Genomic DNA, 23,428 nt, shown 5'->3' on the forward strand with positions numbered 1-23,428 from the left:
ACCTGGTCTCCACGTGGGCCTCGAGCCATTGCCTGTGAGTCTTCGAGTGCGACCAGCCCACCAATTCCTTACCCCCGAGTTGTCCATCTGTCAAATCCATGTCTCTTCATTTAAGAGACACGGATGTTGTGCAGATCCTGGGCAACGTGCTCTAGTTGTCCCTTCTTGAACAGGGAGTCTGAACCAGATGACCTCCAGAAGTCTCTTCGAGCCTTATCCGTTCAGTGTTTCTTTGATAGAGTGCCTGAGCTATTGTGTAGGTGGAAGACAATTTTTTATTTTTACCAAAGCTTCTGAGCTTCCCGTTCTCTAACAGCGTGGCTGTGTTCTCATTGCAGAAGCAAGGCCAGGTGGTTGTAGTTTGTTCTAAACATGGCTTATAGACCACACATCATGATGTGGTTTCTCACTGGTTTTTTTCAATTTATTGTATACTTTATTCACAGGAAGGAGAAGGTGAAATATAAGCATGGTAAAAGAATGACAAGGGAAAGAGGAGCTAAAAAAAAAAAACTACTTTGGCAATTGAGATGTGGTATTGTGGTCTTACTGCCAGAGCTACCATCTTCCATCCATTTAAATTTACTATCCTCTTCTGTTCCAAATTTTCCCCTCTCATGGCCTGCTAGACCTGCTAGCGATGTTCTTGCTTCTTTGTTCTATTCTATCAGACAGACCAGCTCACGACAATAAAAAACATGCGTGAGGCCACAGAACCTCTTCTTGCTTGGCTGCTGTATGCTTGACCCTTCCTAATAGTGTGATCGTACACATCTTGTGACTGAAGTGCGCGTGTCCAGTTGTATCAGAGTACTTGGAAGCAGCCTTGAATATGAGCTTATACTGAAGTATCTTTAAGAGAAATGATGTGTTTTGTGTTTACCATGAGTAGCTTGTGGTTTGTATGAATATGATTACCATGAAGGAACCAGAATGTAACTTTGAGCTCTGTTACTATGTCTTGCCATAACTTGTTTGTGCATGCTTGGTCTCAGCAGTAATGGAAGGCTTTGAAAATCTTTTTGAAGGTCACTCTAGGAAACTCAAACTGTGAAGGGATGCAAGACACGGACTCCTGATGGCTCTTGAACAGGAGACGTTTATTGCCCTTGTTCACTACTACATATACTTTCCCCGTAGCCCCATGCGCTGTCCACGCGCCCGAATCTGTCTAACAATTGGTTAGAGACCCTCAGACACGCGCCTTGAGCCAGCCAGCAATTGGCCACTGCCCAAAGCTCATCTTTAACACTGTAGCCAATTTATTTTATCTCGACCTTGCTCAAGGTTTTGGTTCTACTGCTGTTTTCCTCATCATCTCTAACTCAGGGACGTGTGAAACAGCACAAAGCTCACTGCGAATTCCTCTCCCACAAAACTGTAAATATTTCTCTTTATTTTTTTGTTACTAGAATCCCATAGTTAACTTTGAACAGCCAGTGCACCTAGAGAAGTGGTTTCCTCGTCAGCTGATCAGAAGCAAAAGAGAAGAAATCCGAGACCTGATCTTGCAACTGTACTTTCAACAGCACAGTGGCAGCAGTAGCTAATAAATTGAATCAGCCAGATTCGATTCACCTGGCAAAGATATTGCTGTATGAAGTAACTGGAACTCTGCTTAGCAGCATTTGGGCTCTTTCTCCTTTGCAAGGAAGAAAAAAATTACCACAAGAAGTATTTTGTTTGTTTGTTGTATATTTATTTAAAGAATTATTTTAATTTGGATGCAGTTGTGGGGTGAAAAGAGAATGTTGTAGATAAGTGTAAATATGTAAGTTAAAGCTAATACATGTAAGTTGTTAACTGATTTTTTTACTTGGAGTATGAAAATGTGTACAGGTATGTGCCACAAAGATGTAAAAATATTTTGATCTTTTGGAGCCTGTTCTTTGTAATTCTACATAAACATAACTTAGAGCTGGATGAGCATGTAGAAGTCAGGCCTGAAGACAGGATTTTGACCTATTATACCGTGTCTCTACTTTGCAGTTCATACAGATAGAATGAATACTATGTATTGTTTTAATTTAAGTATCTAATATGGACTCTTTATAGAGATGTATTTTTTTTAGTTTGGTTTCTGATTACATACAGAAATAGTCTGAATGTTTCAGAATATTCTGCTGAGATTTGAGACTGCTGGGTTTTGATTTTTTTTTTCCTCCCTAAGCATTTTCATCATAAAAATTTATTTCAGTGAGTTGAAGACATTTGCTTGAGAGTGAGTTTTGAAATCTTTTAAAGTCAGAAGTAGACTCTTCTGAGTGTCTTCTGTGATTTTTTTTTCAAATTTTAGAAATTCTGCTCTCAAAGTACATGCTGGTACAATACATGTAGGCAATAGTTTTTACTCCTCTTTGCCTTATTTTTGGGAATTATCCCTGTGAATATTAAAGCATCATTTGCGTTAAAAAGGCAAGTAGATTGTGGCTCAATAAGTTTTGAGATATTTTACTGAAATCCTGTTTTTATTTAGAAAGGACATTATTATATATAATGCCTTGAAGACATTACATTTATATATTAGACAAACAGGATTTATACTGTGCTCAGGAGAATTGAGTAAAGATGCCCAAATGTTCAAGTGTTTGAACTCAGGACTTGATTTGATAAACTAGCACAAGTTTATCATGGTCTAAATATAGACTTATGTAGTTTTTCTCAGACAGTGATCATGGAAAACTTTAATAACATTTTGATATGTGCACGCTTTTTTTCTGTAGTTACTACATGATAGAAGGTGGCTGTTTTAAGAGGATGCTTTCTCCTGTTCCTCACTGTAACTTTGTGTCATAGTAACCTTCAGAAGAAGCATGTTGCAGAGAACCACCAAAACCACCTTGTGTTATAAGCATATGTATAAAACCAGGGATGTTAAAAGCTTGGAGGTAGGCTAGAGAGTAAAAATAAAAATTTAGGGCAACCCAAAGGTGTGGACAATTTTATGATATCACAGAATTCTCAGGGCCCCTTCCCTCACACCAACTCTGATACCTAGCATTTGGAAAATCCAGTCATTATTTCAAGTTCTGTTCTGTCATCCAAAAAAAAAACCAACAAAAAACAACATTGTTTCTCAAACCAGGAAACATGCTTTCTGGAGAATAGAGACAATTTTAAAACCTAATTTGCTGAGTGCAGTTACTTTATGTATAACTGTGGGCAGCCTTGTGTTTTTGACTTTGTTTTTGCTTTAATTCTGTATCCTTATCACTACCCTCCACCAATATCTATCCCTCTCATCCCAGAGTTTTTGTGACTTTGATCCCATAAATCTCACCACCACCATTACTTACATGGATAATCTTTGTATTTATTGTAAGAGATAAACGATAAAATGCAGAAATGTGTACCCTTTCTCTACACCTTTTCAATTGATGAATATATTAAATGTTCCCTTACTACAAATACTTTGGACTTTTCTTATGGTATAATTAGTTTATATCATAAAGCAATATTTGTTCTCTTTTAGATTGACTGGTTTATAGATATTTAAAAACAAGAGTTATGTATAAACTTTTCTAAATTGATTTTGTAACAGTAAAGGATTACCTTTGTAGATTGATGTTAGATATGTGCTATGCGAATGCCAATACATTTGATATTAAAATCTCCAGAAGTTGCTGAACATGACTGTCACCCATTCTTTTCCCTTCTGCCACAAATAACTGGTGAGCTAAGCATAAGATGGTCCATCTTACTGCATTTAAGGTATGTACTTAGCATGTCTTTCTTAATTCAAATTTGTTTCAAAGTGATTATTTGTTCTGCAGTCCTTAAAAAGGCACACAACTAGTTCACAGCATCTATGGCAAGCAAGTCTGCTTTTTGGCTTGTCAGACATACAGTTTTCTGTAGTTGGGCTTAACAGTATTGACAGCCTGAATGACTAGTTGGGGAAATGCCTGGATCCAACAGCGTCAGCCCACCTTGTTCCAGCCATAAGCATTTAACAGATAATGTGGTGAATACTAGAAGTGTTTGTGACAAGTCATACTCCATGTGCCTTTGTTGGTGGGTTTTTTTGTTTGTTTGTGATTTTTTGTTTGTTTTTGTTTGTTTCTTTGTTTCTTTTTAATTGCCAGAACTCTCTAGAGATAACTTCTAGCAGTGCTCTTTTATGTAGAGTACTGGACAGACTCAGGGCTCTTTGTGCACATCTTCTGTGTCTCCGTTTCCTTTATCAATCCCTGTTTAACTGAAATGGTAGAGTGGTGTGATACTTAAAAGCAAACCAATCTTTGTAGGGCTCTTTAACGTACACTTTGCAATTTGTTTTCAATTGTACTCATGAAATGTTAAACATAGCTAAAAGAAACTGCCACAATTTGGCTGTGTGGGACCTGAAACTGGCTTCCATAAAGAGATCTGAGTCATGGAGTTTGATTTAGGGTACTGTTGGCAAGCGTGACACAAGAAACAAGGCTGAAGAGAAGTAACTTGTAGGAAATAAATCTTCCAGGAAAAATATATATACAAAAAAAAAAAATCAAGCACTGGAGGACTGAATTATGAAAATTTGAGTGCACTTTAAAAGGTATCTGTCAACTGGCAGGCATAGATTCACAGCAATCTCTCTCCTTTCTGGGACTCTCCTCCTGGGATTTGACCGTGAAGTAAGGTTGCAATACTCAGTAAGTACTATACCTTACAAAATTATGAAGACTCAAAAGTTACAGTGGCAACACTCTTATCTTGGTTGTGACAGGGAATTGTAATATTTCCTCTGGCAACCCCTTCCAAAATAAATAAATAAATAAATAAAAAGACTCATAGGTTTCTAGATTTAAAAGCAAGAATTGTAGAATGAGACATGGAAGATCTCAAAAGAGTGGAAAATGCTTCTGTTGACGGTCAAATAAAACCAAAACCAACAGCAATAAATCTGTCCAGCAAGATTGAATTGGGAAACACCGAAGATGAAACACAGGCATGGGGATCATCTTTGACTGTTGAACAAGGTAAGATGTATTCACCTGATTCAGAAAAGGAGGAATGCTAGGAATAAGTTTACATTATATATTATGAACAGAGTAAATAATGAAGTGTTAGATTAATTTGGTTGACCTCACTTCATGATTTTTCTGGTCTAAAGACTTTACAATACTAGATGATGGAAGAGGTGGCAGTACGACAAGCCGTGCTGGGCTGATATGCACAGCTGGAAGGCTAGGCAGCCTCGGGCTGTGCTTATTCTTGGGACATGGTTCATCAGAGAGCTTCTGCTACCAGGAACACAAGCAAAAGGCGGTCATGGAGAAATGTTGGCAACAGCAAGCACAGAAACCTAATGAGTGAAAAGACTTAGTCTGACCTGATTGTCTCAGCTAAACTGATCAGGAATTTTGTTGGTGAATCCTGTCAAATACCATGAAGTCAGTTGCTGTAGTGCAGGCACAGGAGACGATTTGTAATCTTGGTGTTACGCTGTTTTCCTGAAAAACGGAGCTTTTAAGCCATTGTGCGACTCTTTGTTAGAAGTACTTCATTAAGGTATACCTTTATGTTGCATTATTTAGCTACAGATGGGTGGATTTAGCTTTTTGAATAAACTGTATTTGAAAAAAAGTAAAATTTATCTACATTATAGCACCGTTATCTTGTAAAGAACTATGAATTGGATAATCACATCTGTTATATATCCTTTTCAGAAATATAAAGTGTCAGAAAATTGGCTTTTTATTATCAGAGGTGCTGACATGACCTTGGTCTTTACTTTCCCCTCTTTTTACCAGCAAGAATGTATATACTTTTCCGAAATACTTTTGAACAGATGCAATCTGGCTGATGGAAATGAAGAATTAAGAATATTCTTATGCAACGTATTACTGCACAGGTTTTAGCCAAATCAAAGGAGGACTTCATTTTTAAGGTTTACTTTGAAAAATTTATTCCAGGAGTTGTTTTGCTTGTTTTAAGAAACTTTAAATGATGATTATGCCTTCTTAGCTATGCATTTTGCTGTCATAAAGGCTTAGAAGGAGATTTGTAGCTGTTGCAAATTCAAACTTCAGTGCTGAAATCAGCATTGAATGTAAAATTGATACCTTGAACTAATATTAAAAAAAAAAAAAAGAATTTAAATGTTTAGAATACTTTGTCACGCAGAAGCTGACAGCCGTACGATGGAAAGCAATTACATTTTGACAGAGAGATAAAGCAGGTAGTTTTTATACTATCCAAATTCTGATTGCATTTGAGTACTTTGTTGATGAAAAAGCCAGCAACACTAAATATGAAAACTCTCCAGGAAAACTTTGTACTGGTTTTCATATTCTTACTCAAGTTCATGAATTCTGAGAATTTTCTCTGAATGGATTAGTTATCATGCTTTCTTGAGATAAGTTACCCTTAGCCTTTGTAAATACGTAAAGTAATTCTAGTCTTGATCATTTGCATTTTCCCAGGGTAATGGAAGCAATGGCAGTCATGACATTGAAAGCACCCCTATCTGCAGAGGATTAAAAAAAGGCTGGTGTGTGTTGCTGAATCCAACATTGTAGTACAGGGACCCAAACTAGCCTCAAAAGTTGCTCTTTTTCCTACAGGTGCTCAGCAGGACCTAGAAACAGTTTATGGACAGGAAAGCAGCATTGTTCCTATGCCTCGCCTCATAGGGACTGTTCAATTTACAGTTTCAGTGTGATGTAGTGTGCATGTACCACTGCTGCCAGTTGTGTAGCTAGCTTAACAGAGCCAGCCAGGGTGAAGAGTGCTGGTTTGATACATCTGAAATGTCTGATTCTAAGAAAACTGTTCGAGGGTGTCAGAACAGCTCAGTGGTTTAATATAAAGTGTAGTTCAGTAGTTTTGTGAAAAAAAGGAAAAGCGTTTTTTTTTTTTGGTATTGAAATTATCAGCCAAAGTCTGTTAGATGTCAGAAGACAGAGTGTAAAAGTGTGGTTTTCTTTGATTCCTGTGAGCGTCCTGTTTGTAATGTCGGGGATTATCAGTGTTACCTGAATCGTTAGAGTTCAGCAGAGCAGCCAGAACAGAGGAGTCAGCACTCTATACCTGTGCGAATGCTCAGCAGACCATCATCTGAGAAGCCTTGGGAATACACCTTTGAAATATTTATGCAAAACCACTGCCAAAAAGTCACCTCAGTCAAGCCAGCTGTTAGCTCAGATACATCTGAATGCAGTAACCAGCAAGTTTCAGGTAATGCCATCTAGGAGGCAGCCCTGACACGTTTTTTGTAGTGGTCTGAATGCTGTCTGCCATTGCGGGTTGGCCTCTGTACACGTTTCCACGAGGAGCTGACGCCTGGACAAGAGGGAGCTGAAAGTGCTGCTGCTTTCCTACACCCTGTGTCCTTTCTGCAGCTCTTCTTAACTGATTGTCTCTTCAGGTATCAGCACAAATCTGCTCTTAATGCTCATCTCAGATTATATCTGAACAGAAATGAAAGAGTCGCGATTTGCCCTGATTTTATCCTGGGGGAAGCAGATGTTGTGGGATGCAAAAAACAATGGGGTAGCAGCACAAGATTTCCTAGCATGGACTCAGGCAGCAGGGCTGTGTTACCTCTGTCACCAGCAAAAACCTACGGAAAGATTGCTTCAGTCTTACCCACATAAGCGTCATTGCTAAAGCAAGTTGCTGCATTTTTAGATACATATAATTGTACAAGCAAAAGATAAAGCATACTGAGACCTGCTGGAGAGTAGTGTGCTCACATTGATGTTTTGTGGTCAGCTGGATTTTAAAAACGGACAGAAATTGAAGGGCCAAGGAAGAAACATGGTTAATTAAGTGTGAAAGGTGCTGTCCTTGTTTGGACTGTCTGTTAATGGTATGACAAGCTCTGGTAAAGAGCTTAGCTGGCCAGATTAAAATTAAAAAATTGTCTCAGTCCATCTGCTAGCTCCGAGGTATTTACTTCCATCACCTTTCCTTGTTTCTTCACTGAAGTGCAATACTCTCCTTGAAAAGATCATTCCCAGGATGTCTTATTTTTTACCTAATGTTTTTTCCAAAGATAACTAACTATACGTGACATCAAGACACTTTCAAGACAGGCAATGCTCTTGGTTGTTTCAAGGAGACGTTAAAGACAACAGCTCTTTGCTAAAAGGGATTTTATTTTCATCCTTGCCTATTGGTTTTCAGACACAAATAAGTATGTTTGCCTTCCTTTGGAAAATCTCTCTCTTCCTTTTGGTTTTGGGAATGGTTAAAGGAGATCTTCAAGCAGTTGCAGGTAATGCAGAAATCTTCTTTATATTCTTGTTTTCAAGGTTCTACCTATTATAGCAATATCTAGAAATAAAAATATCTGTGTCTTAATTGAACTGAAGGAGGCTAATACAGAAAAATGTTTGTTCAAATCTGTGCTGTGACACCAGTGTAGATACAGAGTTCTTAGAGTGATTTCCAGAAGAGGTGACTGTTGTTTTAAGAGCAGAATGTAGGTACAGAATGCGAGTTTTCCCAACTTTGAGAGACTTTAATAATGATAAGCAAGTTTTCTATTTGGTGCTTTTTTCTTTAGTAATTTTGTATTAAACAAAAACAAACAAACAAACAAAAACTTCTATCTCCTCTACATGGACAATGAAGATGTGTCAGTTTGGGTAAAGATTGGAGTTTTGCCTTAGTGACCTTGTTTGATGTTCCCTTCTCCTTCCAACATACCATCTGGTGGTGACCTGCTTTAGAGCTGATTATTAATTTAGCATCAAAATAATCATCATCTTTTGGTCATCAAAGTCAAAGGTGGTATTGACTTTGAAGTTGCAGAATGAAGTCATAATCTGTAGGGTGAAAATGCCGTACAATTACTACTGTTCTTTCTGTAATTAATTATTAATTTCAATTCTTTTTCAGTTGTTTTCTGGGGAAACAGTTGAAGCAGGAAGTTTGAATTCACTAATTTCAGATCAGCTGTCTGTGGAGGTTAGATAATTAGGTGGTCAGACTAAAACTAAATAGGCACATTCTCCCCTCAGGTGTAAAGTTTCCTCTGAAGTGATGTGGAACAATTCACGTGAGAGGAAATTTTAAAAGAGCTACAAAGCTAAAGCCCTTTTTTTCTTCCCCCACTCCCTCCCCTCCAGTCAAGTAGGCACCTGTTGTGTGATGATAGAAGGTGAACTTGCTTGCTGTCAGTTCAGGCAGCTTTCTTAATGCATAGGTTATAAATGTGGAAAGAATGTATGGAATAAGGGGACTTTTTCATTAATTAATGGTGTCTTCCATTCCCTGCCCTGAAACTTTCAAGGACATGCTTATTGACAAGTATAGTCCCACCGGCTTAATCCAAATCGCAAAAGGGAAGTTAAACGCAAAACATTAGCATTCACGGGGCTAGGGCGTGTTATTATTTGATGGGATTCTGTAAAAGAGGTTAAGTTTGTTTATAATAGTACGGTCATATGGATAGCTTTTGGCTCTTTAACAGAAAAAAACAGTTACGTCCTTCAGAGACCAGAGCAATGGCATTAAGATACGTATGATTGCATGTCAGAAATTTATATGTGGTTTCAAATTTACAGCAGAAGAAAAACAAGCTAAAGACGGAAAACAAGCTTCACCAACCCCTCAGCTCAGTGTCTGGCAGTTAGCAAGCCCTTCTCTGCCTCCTGAGTTGAAAAAGATTAATGGGATCGTAGAGGCTGAACAGGTCAACAAGCATTTGCTTTTTCGAAGGAAGCGGTCCATTCTGTTTCCCAGTGGAGTTAAGATCTGCCCTGATGAATCTATTGAACAGGCTATTGCCAACCACCTGAAATACTTCAGACTCAGAGGTAAGTGAGCATGAAGATCATACATCTCTTTGGAAACTGATAGCATTTATTTGTAATAAAAAATAGATGAAGCTTTTAAACATAATGCCATGCGATAAGAAATACATTGTTACACACACACACAAAAAAACTTCTGTGATAATCTTCCTTATGAGAGCAGTTATGAGCTTTATATATATATATATATATATATATATATATATATATCTCACTTTCTGGCTACACTCATATCACTCTCAGTCCCTGAAATCTCAGCTAGCATTTAATAGTTGTTCAACCTTTCTCACAGAACAATTTAAACACTCAGAAAAATGGGCACTAGGTACAAGTTAGCTAAATGGCAAAGCTGATTCTTTTTATTTAGTGTTTTTGCAGGGCTAGTAGAATTCAGAAAGGGATCTTTCAAAAAAAGAGTCAAGTCAGAGACATTGGTCTCTCATGCACATGACTTTTGGCTATGGCTGGCTGTTCTCTTGCCTAGAAAGCCAATCTCATGTGTGTATAACAGAGATGAGGCCTTTATTTCAAGATACAGAAGTTGGTGTGAAAGAGTTCGTTCTGAAAATCTGAAATATTCTCAGTAACAGCCTCTTTCGTGAGCTGGGATATTACAGCAGTGTGATGTTTCTTAACAGTTGTGTCCGACATCATTGGAATAAAGTGCTTTCTGGCATTTGTGCATCTCTGTATAGTAGCATTCAAACACTTTTTTGCATCTTACAATGTTTGCCCTTAATCTATCAGTTAAACAGGGAAGAGCTGCTCTCACTTAAAGGTGGAGGAAACATCTTCAGAGATGTTTTTGCATTTCTAATTAACATTTATTAAAATGTAATAGATGTAGCCTTTTTGTTGTTAAAAAAAAAAAGAAAAAAGAAAAAGAAAGAAAAAGATCATACCGCCTTTTGTCCACATTGCTGTAATGCTTATGTTACCATACTAATATAACTGATGAAACTGTCATAAAGAGTGGGCTACTAAATCACTTTGACCAATAATTCTACCCTAAATGGCTTGCCTAAGGTCTCCAGCAAAGCTTGAGATGAGGCAGGGTGTTGAGCCTGTAATCTCTGTGTCCCACACCTCCACCTTGAGTGCTGGATCAGCCTTTCTGCTCACTAGATTAATACCTCTCTCTCAGCAGCCACAAGATGAAAGCCATTCTATCACTTCTGGGCTGTGGGAGCCCCATTTGTAGACTTGTCTTTTCAGCACTGGCTGTGGTAATGATGCTACACTCTGAGTGAAAATTCCTCTTTCCAAATAAAGTTCCCGAGGACTATTAGTGTCAGCGTGCTACCATACAGGGACTTAAAGAAACAGTTTTGAGCAAATGGGCTGATTTTTACAGCTCTGGGACATATGTTGTTTATTTGGATTAATGATATTGCATTGCTTTGATCACGTAGGGCCCCTTTTAAAGTTGGGCATGTAAAATTACATCTGGACTAAAGTGACAGAATATGGTGTCTACATTATTACGGAGGTCTGGTTGTGGTCCAGTGCAGAAGCAGCAGATACCTAGCTTCCTCCTTTTATTGCCACTGTCTAGGTATTAGTTTTACTTTGCTCTGGTAAAGTTTCCCTCCAGCAAGAGTATATATGCATCTAGGAGGCCTAGCAAAGTTATTTGAAGTATATTTGAGTCAGTTGGGCTTTTTGTTTTCTTTTTTTCTTTTGAGACACATCTTCTTCCAAGGCCTGTTGGAGATGAGAGGCTTGGCTTCACATAGTTTGAATCATGCATTCTGTATTTCTCCTCCCTTCAGAGCAGTGAAATACAATTAAAACCAGGAGTTACTGAGTGTCTGTGTAAAAGTAAACATAAAGAATGTATTTGGAGAGCAAAGTGGAATTATGTGGGATCAGAGCCGCAGCCAAACAATGAGTTGTGCCCAGCCTGAGCGAGACATTGACACTGATCACGCAGCTTGACAGGCTTTCCAAGCGTCTTGTTTATGTCTGTCCAGTAGCACTCAACTGTTACTTGTTTTGCTCCAAATGAATCCCTGCTAAGTACTTTGACTGCAGTCACCCCTTAATTATATGTGATACAGGAATGTAGGCAAATACCAAGTAAGCAAAAGTCTGAGTGATAGTAAAGAAGAAAAATCTGTAAATTAGGTTGTAAAAGCTTATTTAAAACTGAATGATCCTAGGTTGAACCAAAGGTCCACCTAGTCTTTCTTTCTGCTTTCCTACTGGACTTCTGGCTTCCACGGTCCTCAATGACTTCTTGAGCAGAGATGCTTTGTCCACCCTTCGCATGTTAAACTTTTGAAAAAGATCTCCGCAGGAGAGAGCTTTAATTAGCAACAAGTTAGGCAAGGCCTGGTTCAAGCAACCTGTCATCTTCATTCTGTTAGCAGCAATACACTGCATCAGAACTATTTGGTTAATCACATCCTGAGTAAGTGCACCTGAGGTAAGTGACAGTTGATGGTGCTGTTATTTTCATACAGTCACAGAACGGTTTGGGTTGGAAGGGACTTCAAAGCCCATCTGGTTCCAACCCCCTGCCACAGGCAGGGACCCCTCCCGCCAGAGCAGGTTGCCCAAAGCCCCATCCGACCTGGCCTTGAACACCTCCAGGGATGGGGCATCCACAGCTTCTCTGGATAGCCTGTTCCAATGCCCCACCACCCTCACAGTGAAGAATTTCTTCTGATCTAAATCTCCCCTTTTAGTTAAAAGCCATTACCCCTTGTCCTATCACTACACTCCCTGACAAGGAGTCCTTTCCCAGCTTTCCTGCAGGCCCCCGTTAGGCACTGGAAGGCTGCTACAAGGTCTCCCCGGAGCCTTCTCTTCTCCAGGCTGAACAACCCCAACTCCCTCAGCCTGTCTTCACAGGAGAGGTGCTCCAGCCCTCTGAGCATCTTCATGGCCCTCCTCTGGACCTGCTCTAACAGTTCTATCTCTTTCTTATGCTGGGGGCCCTAGATCCGACCACAGCACTCTTGGTGGGGTCTCAGAGCAGAGCAGAGGGGGACGATCACCTCCCTCACCCATAAACTTGCTGAGGGTGGGCTCAATCCCACTGTCCATGTCACTGACAAAGGTGTTAAGCAGCGCCTGTCACAAACCGACCCCTGAGGAACTCCACTCATCGCTGGTCTCCACCTGGACATGGAGCCATTGCCTGTGAGTCTTGGAGTGTGAGCAGCCCACCAATTCCTTACCCCTGAGTTGTCCATCTGTCAAATTCACATCTCTTCATTTTAGAGACACGGATGTCATGTGGGACAGTGTCAAATACTGTGCACAAGTCCAGATAGACAGTAAAGCTGTTTGCTGAGTGTTGTCGAATTATATACCAGCTTTTTCTTGAAAATACATTTTTCCTAGTTAGCTAAATCAGTACAGTGATTAAAAAAATAAGATGGACTTTGTTTGCACTGTCAACAAAATAGTCCTAGGCAAAAGTGTGGTCACAGTTTGGTTCTTAAGGACCAGCTAGTATTGGTGATTAGAAAAACAACCCTGCAGGGGGATAAGTATGATGGTACACAGAATCTATTGATTTTTCCAACCTCAGTCTGCATATTTAGAATCTTCTTTTTGTTCTGTACCCGTTGAGGTAAGGAATGACTTCAATATCCCATACTTTCTCTGAGAAGGTGTTTTTCTCTGAAAGTATGGTTTTAATAAAATCTATTCTTTCCTTAGTTTTATTATCAACAACAACAACAACAAAAAGGGTGGCTATCATCGAAGGAACTGTTCTTTTTTATTTTGACATAAGAGCTTGTTAGGGGAAAAAAAAGATTTGCATGTGCTGGTTATCCGGGGTACATTTGTTCTGTCTACCTTAGAAGGAAACAGGTGGAAATATAATTATCTAGCTGTAGCTCATAGCTTTATTTACTTTTGCTAGCTTGCTAAAACCTTTATTAGTGTTAGAGACTGACGAACATTTCTGTCATAGGCTTTAAGCCAAGTGCTTACGCCATATAGCTGTATGCTTAGCAGCATACACCTTCTTTTCAGCCTACAACGTCTGGATTTTTTTAGCCTTAAAAAAAGCAAGATGCAACAATATATAATAAATCATTAATTCCTTTTGAATTGTAGCAATGTTATTGTTGCTGCTGGAAGAATCGTGTCAATCTAGCGGTGGTTGGTAGCTGGACTATTGTGATGACCACAAAGTGTGTCCGACAGGCAGCTGGAGGTTTCATAAATCAGAGTTAGTGCAAGTCTAACAGTGTGGATTTCAGATACTGAGTGTGCTTTGTATGGTAATGTTGAGTTTGAATGATGGTTTTTACTGCTCACAGGGAGATAGTGGCTCAATCCTCTGTTAAATAAAAATTATTATATGAAAGATAGCCATACTTCCTCAGGCCAAAAGCCTGTCTGTTCCACTCCTGGCTATGGGATTGACCGACCAGTCACCTGACTGTCCATTTCCTTTGGTATAAGTTGCCAGTAGATGTCTGAGGATTTTAATAGACTTGGAAACCAGATTTAGTGGTAAAAGAGAAACAAGATAAGAATTGTGAGGTTGCATGGCTTGTGCTGTTATCCCCACCCTGTGTGGTAAAACAAAGGATGTTGGGTTTTGGCACCGTGGTTCAGAGTTAACACTGCTGCTGTTCTGGACATGTCTGAGATGGGACTACTCTGGTGGCTACCATTCCTAAATTGCATTTGCCTTTTTTCCTGCTGTGATCCACTGCCTTAAACAATTCAGTGTATTGTTTAACATCATATTTTCACGTGAGTAGGTCTGATATTCTCTCTGCCAGACCTGTTTTTGTCAGCCAGACCTTCAGATGAAGCTGAAGACCTAAAGATTCTATTTAAAGATGCTGACCAAAGAAGGAAATGGATGGTATTCTCGCGTGTCATAGCTAATGGGAGCCAAGGACATTTTGGTACTTGGAAAGAATAAAATTAATTTCTGAGGAATTAAGTTGTGTGCATGGTTATAATCCCTAGATTTGGTAATCTTGGGCGTAGCACTAAGCTCCTAACAGTAAAGTCAGAATCCAGATTTTCTACCCATTTCCTGGGTTGGTTCAGATGTATTTACTGAAGCAGTAGAAACAATGTTATGTTCTGCACATGGACAGAGTTGAGAGAGAAGTTTCAATCTGATGCTGAAACCTTACACATTACAAATTATTCAAATCGTACTGAATAATGATGAAAGAGTCAAAATTCATAAAGACTACCTGGCCAGAGCAGCATGCAATAAATCAAAAAGTCTGGCTGTGTGAGCCTTTTCTGCTTCTTTTCTCCTCTCCCCTGGCACATGTTATGCATAGCTCATACTCAGCTGATAAATTTCTGAAGTTTATTTGTAAAAACTCTGGTTCTGTCTCCCTCTACATTTGAATTATTAGATGTCAGCTCTGCGTCTAAAAATCTTGACTTTTCTCATGAAAGAGAATCCTTTGTAGTTAATGAAATATTACCAGTGAGAATAGTTTGTGCTAGAGTTTAGTATGTCAGCATTCAAGGAAAGAATCTTTCATGTGGATTAGCTAATCGACATTCAACTCTTTTCATTTAAAATCCTGGATTGCTACAAGTGTTGTTTAAGGTCTGCTGTGTTATAGCCCGTACACAGCAGCATTTCACCAGTAGATGAGGTGATTGCTCTGCATACATCTTTATTAATTTGTTTAGCAAGTCCTAGTGAAATCTTTGCAAGGAAGATCTCTCTGGAGATGTCTTCAGTCTCCCTGTCCCCATAGTCTTCAAAACCCAATGCCTTTAGGCCACTCAGTTGTGGAGACGTTGTTAGAGAGGAGAAGGAATTGTCCTCATGTTGCCTCAAAATAGAATATTCTGCCTGATTCAGTGCTCCTAGCCGCTGTACACAACTCAACTCTTAAGACGCACTAATGGGATTTAACTGGGATTAAACTCCAGCAGTCCCCACTTACACAAATGGCCAGAAAGCCACCCTACCCCCCACGAGGTGCCCAGTGCTGTCATGTGCTGCCCCTCCTATTAACCTCAGAAATCCCTGAGCACGGGCTGAGATGTAATAGGCTAATTGTTTCTCATTTGAGAGAGATAAATGCATCCTGGATGGTAAAGCTAGCGCCAGAGCGACGCTGCATCCTGCCCAGGTGCATACGAGGTAGCCCTACAGGAGAATTTCAGACAGAAGGATCATCTCATCACAGATCTTACCTGGAGACTTTGAAAAGAATAATAATGTCTTTAGGAAAGGAAACTTCAAATAAGTTTTTTTTTCACCCCTTTGTACGTATTTGTAGGACTGAAAAGAGCCTGCCTATGTGGATTTTCTTTCTGGCTGAAACAATTTGACTTTAGCTTTTCAGAATATTATTCTTTATCATTTGTAAGTTTTCACTTGAGTGTAAACACTGCATTTGAAGCAGATAAGCTCCAAGGGCTGGACTTTTTGGCTTTCAGAGGAGATATGCTGAGACTGACATGGTCTTATTACATGTCCGACTTTCTGAGGCAGCCATTGAAACGTGTTACCTGAAACCTGTTCTTTAAGAATGAAGACCTTGCCTACGTCAGGTGCCTATGACACTTTGTGGAAGTTTGCACAAGGGCATGGGCCAAACGTGCTGTTCTTTCCATTTTTCCTGCCTTGGCTCTCTCTCTCACCTTGAAGATGATTGCATTTCAGTGATAAGTTAAGTGACTTCTAATTTCTGAGGAATTGTACCACATGTATGCAAAATGTACACTGGGGAAGAATTGCAGAACAAGCCATCTGTTTTCTGTTCTTGGGTTGAATTCCAGTTTGTCATCTCAGTCGGTCACACATCATTTGTGTACCTGCTTACTTTCCTGTAGGCCGGGATAATCACATCTCTATAGCAGGGAGAATTTCTCTGTATCTCCTAAACCTAATTTTTGTAATAGTTGGATTCTTCAGAGGAAAATTGTAAAGTAGCCAAGCAATCAGGTAACACTAAAATACAAGTTATTTATTACTGTGGCCATGGGATGCAGGAAGTCATTTTGTAGAGGAGCTTACCTTCCCACCCACGTGGAACTTCAAGGCTCTAAGCTCACTGCCTTAAAAGATTGATCTCGATTTGATGATGATTTAATCAGTATCGTTTGCCTGGATTAGAGGCCTGATCGCAAATCCTGTCTCCTCCAGGGCCTGATGTTGCTGCTGCTGTCCCACGTAGTCTGTGACTGTGGCTAGCCCTGTAGCAGAACAGAGAAAGTTTTAAGTGAGATCTAGCAGTAAAAACAAGCTCTTCTCCCACGCTCTCAGTCTGCCCTGAGTCTGCTATTGAAGTGCTGGGTCTGCTCAGCTGTTCCTCTGTTATCCTGGCAGGGCTGGCTGGTTTGTTTCCAAGGGTTTTGCACCTAGTCTTCAAAATCTAATTCCTGGGAAAATCTAGGTCTGTACAATAGGCTTTTTTTTTTTTTTTAATTATTATTATTTTGCTTAATAGTTGCAGAATGTTAACACAGTGTATCATATTAAGCAAGCAACTTCAGTCATAATTATGAGCTGTTGGTTTTCTGTCTATTCATTGTAAGCTCTGGTGCTGTATTATTTTTCCATTCTCTGTCTCCTTTAAAAATTTTACATTTTAAATTCAAATTTACATTGCAAGTCAAAAAGCGTACTGGTAAATCTGTTTTTCCTAGATGCTCATTTTCTTTTATTTTCTGTTTTGGCTTGACGGAGTTGTTATTTTAAATATTAGTTAAAAGTTGCTTCATTTTCTGTCAGAATATATAGATAGTATATGTGACACAGGTAATGGCAAGTTGCTGGAAGGTCAGAGAAGTGAACGAAATGATGAAATTTTTTTATACAGTAAAATATAGTTATTTGATGAAGCTTCTACTGGAGTCTCTTAAACTTTGTTTACAATTTTATGGCTCCAAGCTTAGTCTACATAGTCTCAGCATGCTTATAATGTACTTATGAAGAACATGTTTTTCTTTTGTGGGAGTGCTTAGGAATTTGTTGATAAGAAAGGTTGAATAAACCTCCCTGGCCAGCAAATAGTTCAACACCCGCCATGGGGGTGGGCTCTGGCTTTAAGTGGAAAGAAAGATATAAACTTTTATTGTGGAACTGAACACAGCGTGAAGCTGATGTCTCTTCAGTTCACTGGGTGGCCACATCAGTTATGCCATGATAAGAACTGGCTCCCTCTTTGACATACCTGAAGGAGAGATGGGAGATAGAATCGTGTCTGTTTGTTTCTTTATATGAGCATGATTTGGGCCCCACTGAAGAAACTGCACTGTTCTTTTTCTGTGCTTGGAGTGGAAACTCTCATCTAACTACAAAACATGGGCAAGGTATATGAGAAAGAAAGACTGAAAAAAATTGTTCCTTTCCTCAGCCAGGCTATGGGTTTACTCTTGAACACCATATAGGTAAGCCTGCTTGGGAATGGTTCTTGGGTTGAGCTCGATGCAACCCGAACTTTTCCTGCAAAGTAGTCCCCTGCTCTACAGCCTTGCCAGCTGGACTAAACAGGGCAATGACAAAATGAACTGCATGTCAGCAAGGCTGCAGCATGACTGTGTGACAAGCAGCTCAGGTGTCACCTTGTGGTCTGGTGTGTTATTGTTTGCTGCAGTGGAAACACCGAGACAGGACAAAGGCCAGAGAGGACCCCTTATCTGCATCCCCCTTTCATCCTTCCCCTAAAAATATGACCCTATACCAACAGCTTAGATCTGATTAATGGGCTCGGAGCCCACAGATGTCAAAGAAGTCTTTGGGATTGGAATTGAGTGGAGTGTCTAATTCCAGGCAAATGGACACACAAAAAATCCTTAATCTATTGGGAGCTGATTGGGGCAACTGTTCATATAGCAGTAGCCTGTATTCAGGCAAGGTACTGTCTCATCACATCCACTAAAAAAAAAGAAAAAAAAAAGAGAAATTAAATTTATTTAAGAGCATTAAGGAAAACTATTACTGCCAACTATTACTTGTGACTGGAAAAGCAGTACTTTTCCTACTGCAGTTTGAAAACTGTAGGGTTAGACTGTGCCACTGCAGTTTATTCACAAGGCATTGCCATGGCTTCGTCTCTCGCTGATAGTGTGCTGAAGACTTATCCCAGCCACAGGGAATAATCTCATTTCAGGGTTGTTACTGTACAGCATTGCACCTGGAGTAATAGTTCATTAGTCAGCGTGCAGGGCACAAGTTCCCCACAAAGAAATTAGAGAGGGTGGTATCACCTGTTATATAGGCTTCTGGATTTGAAACTAGCCTTCTGTCTTTTCCTGGACACCCAGCTCTTAGGAGAGAGGGGATACTACAGATGTCCTTCTGCTTCAGGGAGCTTATTAATACTACAGCAGGATCCAGAAATCCCTGAGCAGGATTATGGGTTCATTGCTTGAGGTCTGTGGAAACTTGTACGGAAACATGGCCTTGGCTTCCTCAGTTGCTGAGGCAGCTGGTACAGCTTGAGGGGGGATGTGAGAGGGTACACAGATGCTTATACACTTGGTATTTATTTCTGGTTAATAAAGATGCATAAGCAAAACTGGTTGAAAGTATCTCCAATACTCCTTACGCAATTACTGTGCCTAACAGATAAAGCTAGCTACCTGGAAGCTGGAGGGGTGCTAGGGCAGTAGTACATTACAGAAAGGTAATTATGCAGTCTGAAGGCCGTATTCTTCTTCATTCATTCATGTCAAGAAGCTGCAAGGCTAATCTCCATGTAGAAAAGCTGTCAGGAATGTGCTCAGGGGTATGGAAATAAGAGAGAATTATATATCTGTAGAGTTCTGCAGTGGAGAAATGGTCTTAACGGCTCTGATAAACTGAAATTTGGAATGGAGAGAAGAGCTTTTTTTGCATGGTGCCATACAGCACCAGAATCAGTGAAGCTTTAAGGGGTGTTAGCACACATGAAACAGTTCCTTAAGGTTGTTACTTATAAAATCATTGGATGTAAGAAAAATGTCCCTCTCGTGGTTGAAGGAAGGGATGTTTCCATGTGATCTGTCTGTTAAATTTTACACAAGTACATTTAATCCAGTTTGGAATTCAGCATACAGAGTACCAAGAAGAAATAGTAGTAAGGTACTGCTTTTGGCAGCCTGGAGCATATTTTTAAGCTGATTGACGAGAATGACTTTCCGAATATAGATTCGCGGTCACTGTCCTCTAGGGTCTTGCTTATGATGTCAAGACTTTCTCCTAATGCAAAGTGCTCCTCTGCCAAACTGTATATATATAACTAGTGAAATCAGATTAAGGCTGAAAAGCAGGTTTGTCTGCTGTTACTCCAAGCTGGTGTCTGCTGCAAGTGATTTGTAGAGTTTTTCTCCTTTTAACGTTGTTCTCTTCCAGGACACAAGGAAAATCCTATAAATCTTCATCTCTCCCAATTATCCTGGGTCAGGGAGAGGTTTTTGCTTAAGCAAGTGGTATGTGACCAAGTGCTCTGATTGATGAAGAGCACATTCAAGAGAGGGAGATTAAAGCAGCTGGCATACAAGATAATTTAACCCTTAATTCACAGACTGTCTGTTCAGCCACAGATACCCAGTTCTTTCTCAGTGCATATATGCAATAGGGTTAGAGATTGACTTATAGTTTAGCATATTATATTGTTTTGTCATCATAATGCCTTATTTTTCAACGATTAATGCAATTATGTTTTTTTTTTTTTCTGAAATTTATCTTAAATTCTATGTGAAGTTGAGACCAAAGGAATTGTTACTGACTGAGCTTCTAAAGCTTTGAGTGCAACTACCACTTTTACAAATTAAGATCCAGCTCTACTTTCCAAGAGGATGTTTGCCTTACTATTTTGGATTTCTGAATTTTATAAATATTTGCCTCATTGATCAAAGGCAGTTTCACTCAGTCAAACTACTGCTGTTCTTGATGGTTGTCAGGAGGCAAGTGCTCCTTCTTGCTCACTTCTCTTTTTCTTTAATGAAATAACTACTTCAGTAAAAAAAATCAGGGAGGGAAGTAATATGAGTGTGGAAGATCCACCAGATCATTGTTGATGCATTTAATGTCTTACACGTTTACAAGTCATTTATATAGTCACTGTATTCTATATAGTAATGTACTGAAAAGCATACAGCATTTGGACCATATTATCCTGACCTCCTGTGCCACAGAAGCACTCCTGTTGTACTAACACTGGACCTTTCTTGTGCCTTCAGTGTGTCAGGAAACAGTCTGGGAGGTCTTCAAGACGTTCTGGGATAGACTGCCAGAGCGTGAAGAGTATCACACCTGGATGAGCCTCTGTGAGGAAGGAACGATGAGCATCTTTGAAATGGGCAGGAACTTCAGCCAGTCTGAGGAGCACCGAAGTCTGATTGTGAAGGTAGGTGCAGCGCCACATTGGCATTTTCTCATGAGCAAGGGCATGCTGTCCCATTGCGCAAAGCTGCTTGGCTTACGGCAGGCAGCAATGTGTGGAGCACCTGAAATATACAGGCATAAATATTCCCATCTTTTGGGTCCGTAGTTCAGAGATCAGTTCCAAACACAAAGCTGTAGCTGATCTGATTGGTGGAAAAGCAACAATAATGCAGAGAACATTGCTTTCAATAGGTGTTTCTTACAAGCAGAGGATGTCCAGATCCTTGTCTGAAAAGGCAGCACGACCTCAGGCAGGCTGTGGCACGTTGCCCTCTGCAGCATGTAGCAGGCTCCCTGCTGTGAACTGCACATGAGGATGCCTTCAGCTCAAGTGGTGCTTCGAAGCTAGAGGTTCTGGGCTAAATTTCTGATGCTGTTGAGATGTATGGTGAAATTATTTGTTTGATGTTGTATGTTGCTGTAGGTTTGTGATGTCTGTGCACTGCAGCCTGACTGTGGCTACACATACAAAAAACTCTGATGTCCCATGAAGGCAATGAATAACATTGTCACCATGGGAAGCTGCAGAGATTAAAAACAGAGCACAAGTGTAAAAGAATTTAATAAATTGCTTGATATCTTGGTGTATTCTGTTTTTTCAGTTGAAGCAAGCTTATTTTAGATTAAAGAAAATAAAAGGAGCATTAAGCTAAACTAAAGAATCCTATCTCAAATGAAATATGAAGATGTCTATTAAGGAGTTTGTGTGAATTAAAATTAATTAAATTTTAAAGTTAAGTCCTTACTACAAAATTAAACACTTAGTTTTGTACACATCTAAGATAAAGTAGATATCTTAATTTCTTTGGTTAAAAGGCTGTCTTGAAGTGTATGGTGGTTTATGGATCTTCTTTAAAATTACAATTTCTCCTATATTTGTAACCTAATGAATGAGTAGTTTTATGAAAGTCATGAGAACTCTTAAATGTATGATCCTATAGAATCAGTAATGTTCTGCTAGTATGGATGTGCTGACATTTTCCTTTCTGCTTTTTTGTGGACTCTTGTGCTAGGAATGAGCACTGAGGATGTGAGTATGAAAACTGCTGTGGTTAATGGGAAGAGATTTTTTTCTGAGCCTGCTTACTAGTCTTCACAGGTTGATGCTAGCCAAAGTTTGCTTCTGTGATGTCTTATGGTACTGCTGTCCTTAGAAGACTGCAAAAAGATTGAGACACACAAAATTCATGTGAACTTTTTATGTGCATAGTAAGTGTATCATTGCTTTATGTAAGATTTTGGTAAACAGGTGATCTATAGTGGGAACTTACTAAAAGAAATTAGGATGATGCATATAATTTTCTGCTCCTGCTTTACCTATTTGGGTATCGCCCAATGTTATGGTGGGAAACAGATAGAAGTGGTCTGTATTTGATGATTTATTCAGGTATTTCAGTGTAATTTAGGTTTCCTTTCTCCTGTGGATGGACATATTCCCTTCTGGTTTGCAATATTATGGAAAAAGTCTGCTCATCCTCCTATTTGATTTAAGCATAGTTGGTGAAAGGTGACTGTTATATGGGCTGATCTAATGGGATGCTAGTCTGTGTGAACGGGTGTTTAACGCTGTCACCAGTGTGTTTCACACAGAATGTCACAAATCTACCAGGCGACTTTTTTTGAAAACAAACAAAAACCAAAACCAACCAACCAAACAAAACAACCACCTTCACTCAATTTAAATTTGAGCCAGATTGAAGGTGAGGGTGCTCCATTCCATCCCAGATCAGCCGGCTTCAAAAGGTCTCATAGTATATTTTTTAATATATAGGTCAGAGTGTGGATTTAATTTCTCTCTGTAGTTCTGAGTCACTCTTTCTCATAGGCACTTATGCACAACATGCTTGTCAGTGTGTGGAAACCTCTTCAAAGCAGCTCTGAGAATATTCAGTCCAAACAGAATATTAAGTCCAAAGCGCTTATGACTTGCTTTTAAGAATATCCTTCCTCCTGCTAGTTGCTTGCTCCAGTTTAATGCGTTGCTAAGAGCTGGGGCGCAGCTCAGCCTGTGGGACCAGGTGCGCTTTCTAAAGCCCTGTGTCCTATCCTGTTCTTGCCACTTTCACCAGCAGAGTTGACCACGTTACATGGCCAAGCCTTTGCCTTATTTGTGGGAATTTTTATCCTTTCATTACAGCATGTTCATTCATTTGCTTGGTCAGCTGTTGCCAAATATGTTTTTTCATTCCTTAGGCTTGATTTTACAAAGCACCAAGCACTTCTCACCTAAGGGCTGCCATCATTTCACAGCATGCACAGTACCCTGTAACATGATGTGTGTGAATAGTCCACTAGTTCAGTTGCTTGAAAGGAAGAATCATTTCAGCATTGCACTGTAGAAGAGCAG

The 23,428-nt window shown here is 39.6% G+C and overlaps 2 protein-coding genes across 16 annotated transcripts in view; both read left to right on the plus strand.

Moving 5' to 3' along the window:
• SENP7 (SUMO specific peptidase 7) overlaps positions 1 to 3,628 on the plus strand; it is a 49,282-nt gene extending 45,654 nt beyond the window's left edge. For all 11 annotated transcript variants that reach the window (XM_080578495.1, XM_080578499.1, XM_080578491.1 and 8 more), the window contains one exon: positions 1,413 to 3,628. In XM_080578495.1, the coding sequence (XP_080434621.1) occupies positions 1,413 to 1,550 (138 nt within the window). In that variant the 3' untranslated portion in view covers positions 1,551 to 3,628. The remainder of the gene's footprint in view (positions 1 to 1,412) is intronic.
• A 4,481-nt stretch (positions 3,629 to 8,109) lies between these two features.
• The window catches only part of IMPG2 (interphotoreceptor matrix proteoglycan 2), a gene marked incomplete at its 3' end in the record, with an annotated part of 56,683 nt that continues 41,364 nt past the window's right edge, over positions 8,110 to 23,428 (plus strand). For 2 of the 5 annotated variants that reach the window (XM_080563521.1, XM_080563522.1), the window contains exons 1-2: positions 8,269 to 9,749; positions 20,877 to 21,043. In XM_080563521.1, the coding sequence (XP_080419647.1) occupies positions 9,455 to 9,749; positions 20,877 to 21,043 (462 nt within the window). In that variant the 5' untranslated portion in view covers positions 8,269 to 9,454. Of the gene's footprint in view, positions 8,204 to 8,268; positions 9,750 to 17,017; positions 17,105 to 20,876; positions 21,044 to 23,428 lie in introns of those variants that run through there. The other 3 variants (XM_080563527.1, XM_080563523.1, XM_080563524.1) reach the window with 3 other exon arrangements.

The sequence above is a fragment of the Anser brachyrhynchus genome, assembly GCF_964034855.1.
Source record: "Anser brachyrhynchus genome assembly, chromosome: 1".
In the NCBI taxonomy this organism is placed as follows: domain Eukaryota; kingdom Metazoa; phylum Chordata; class Aves; order Anseriformes; family Anatidae; genus Anser; species Anser brachyrhynchus.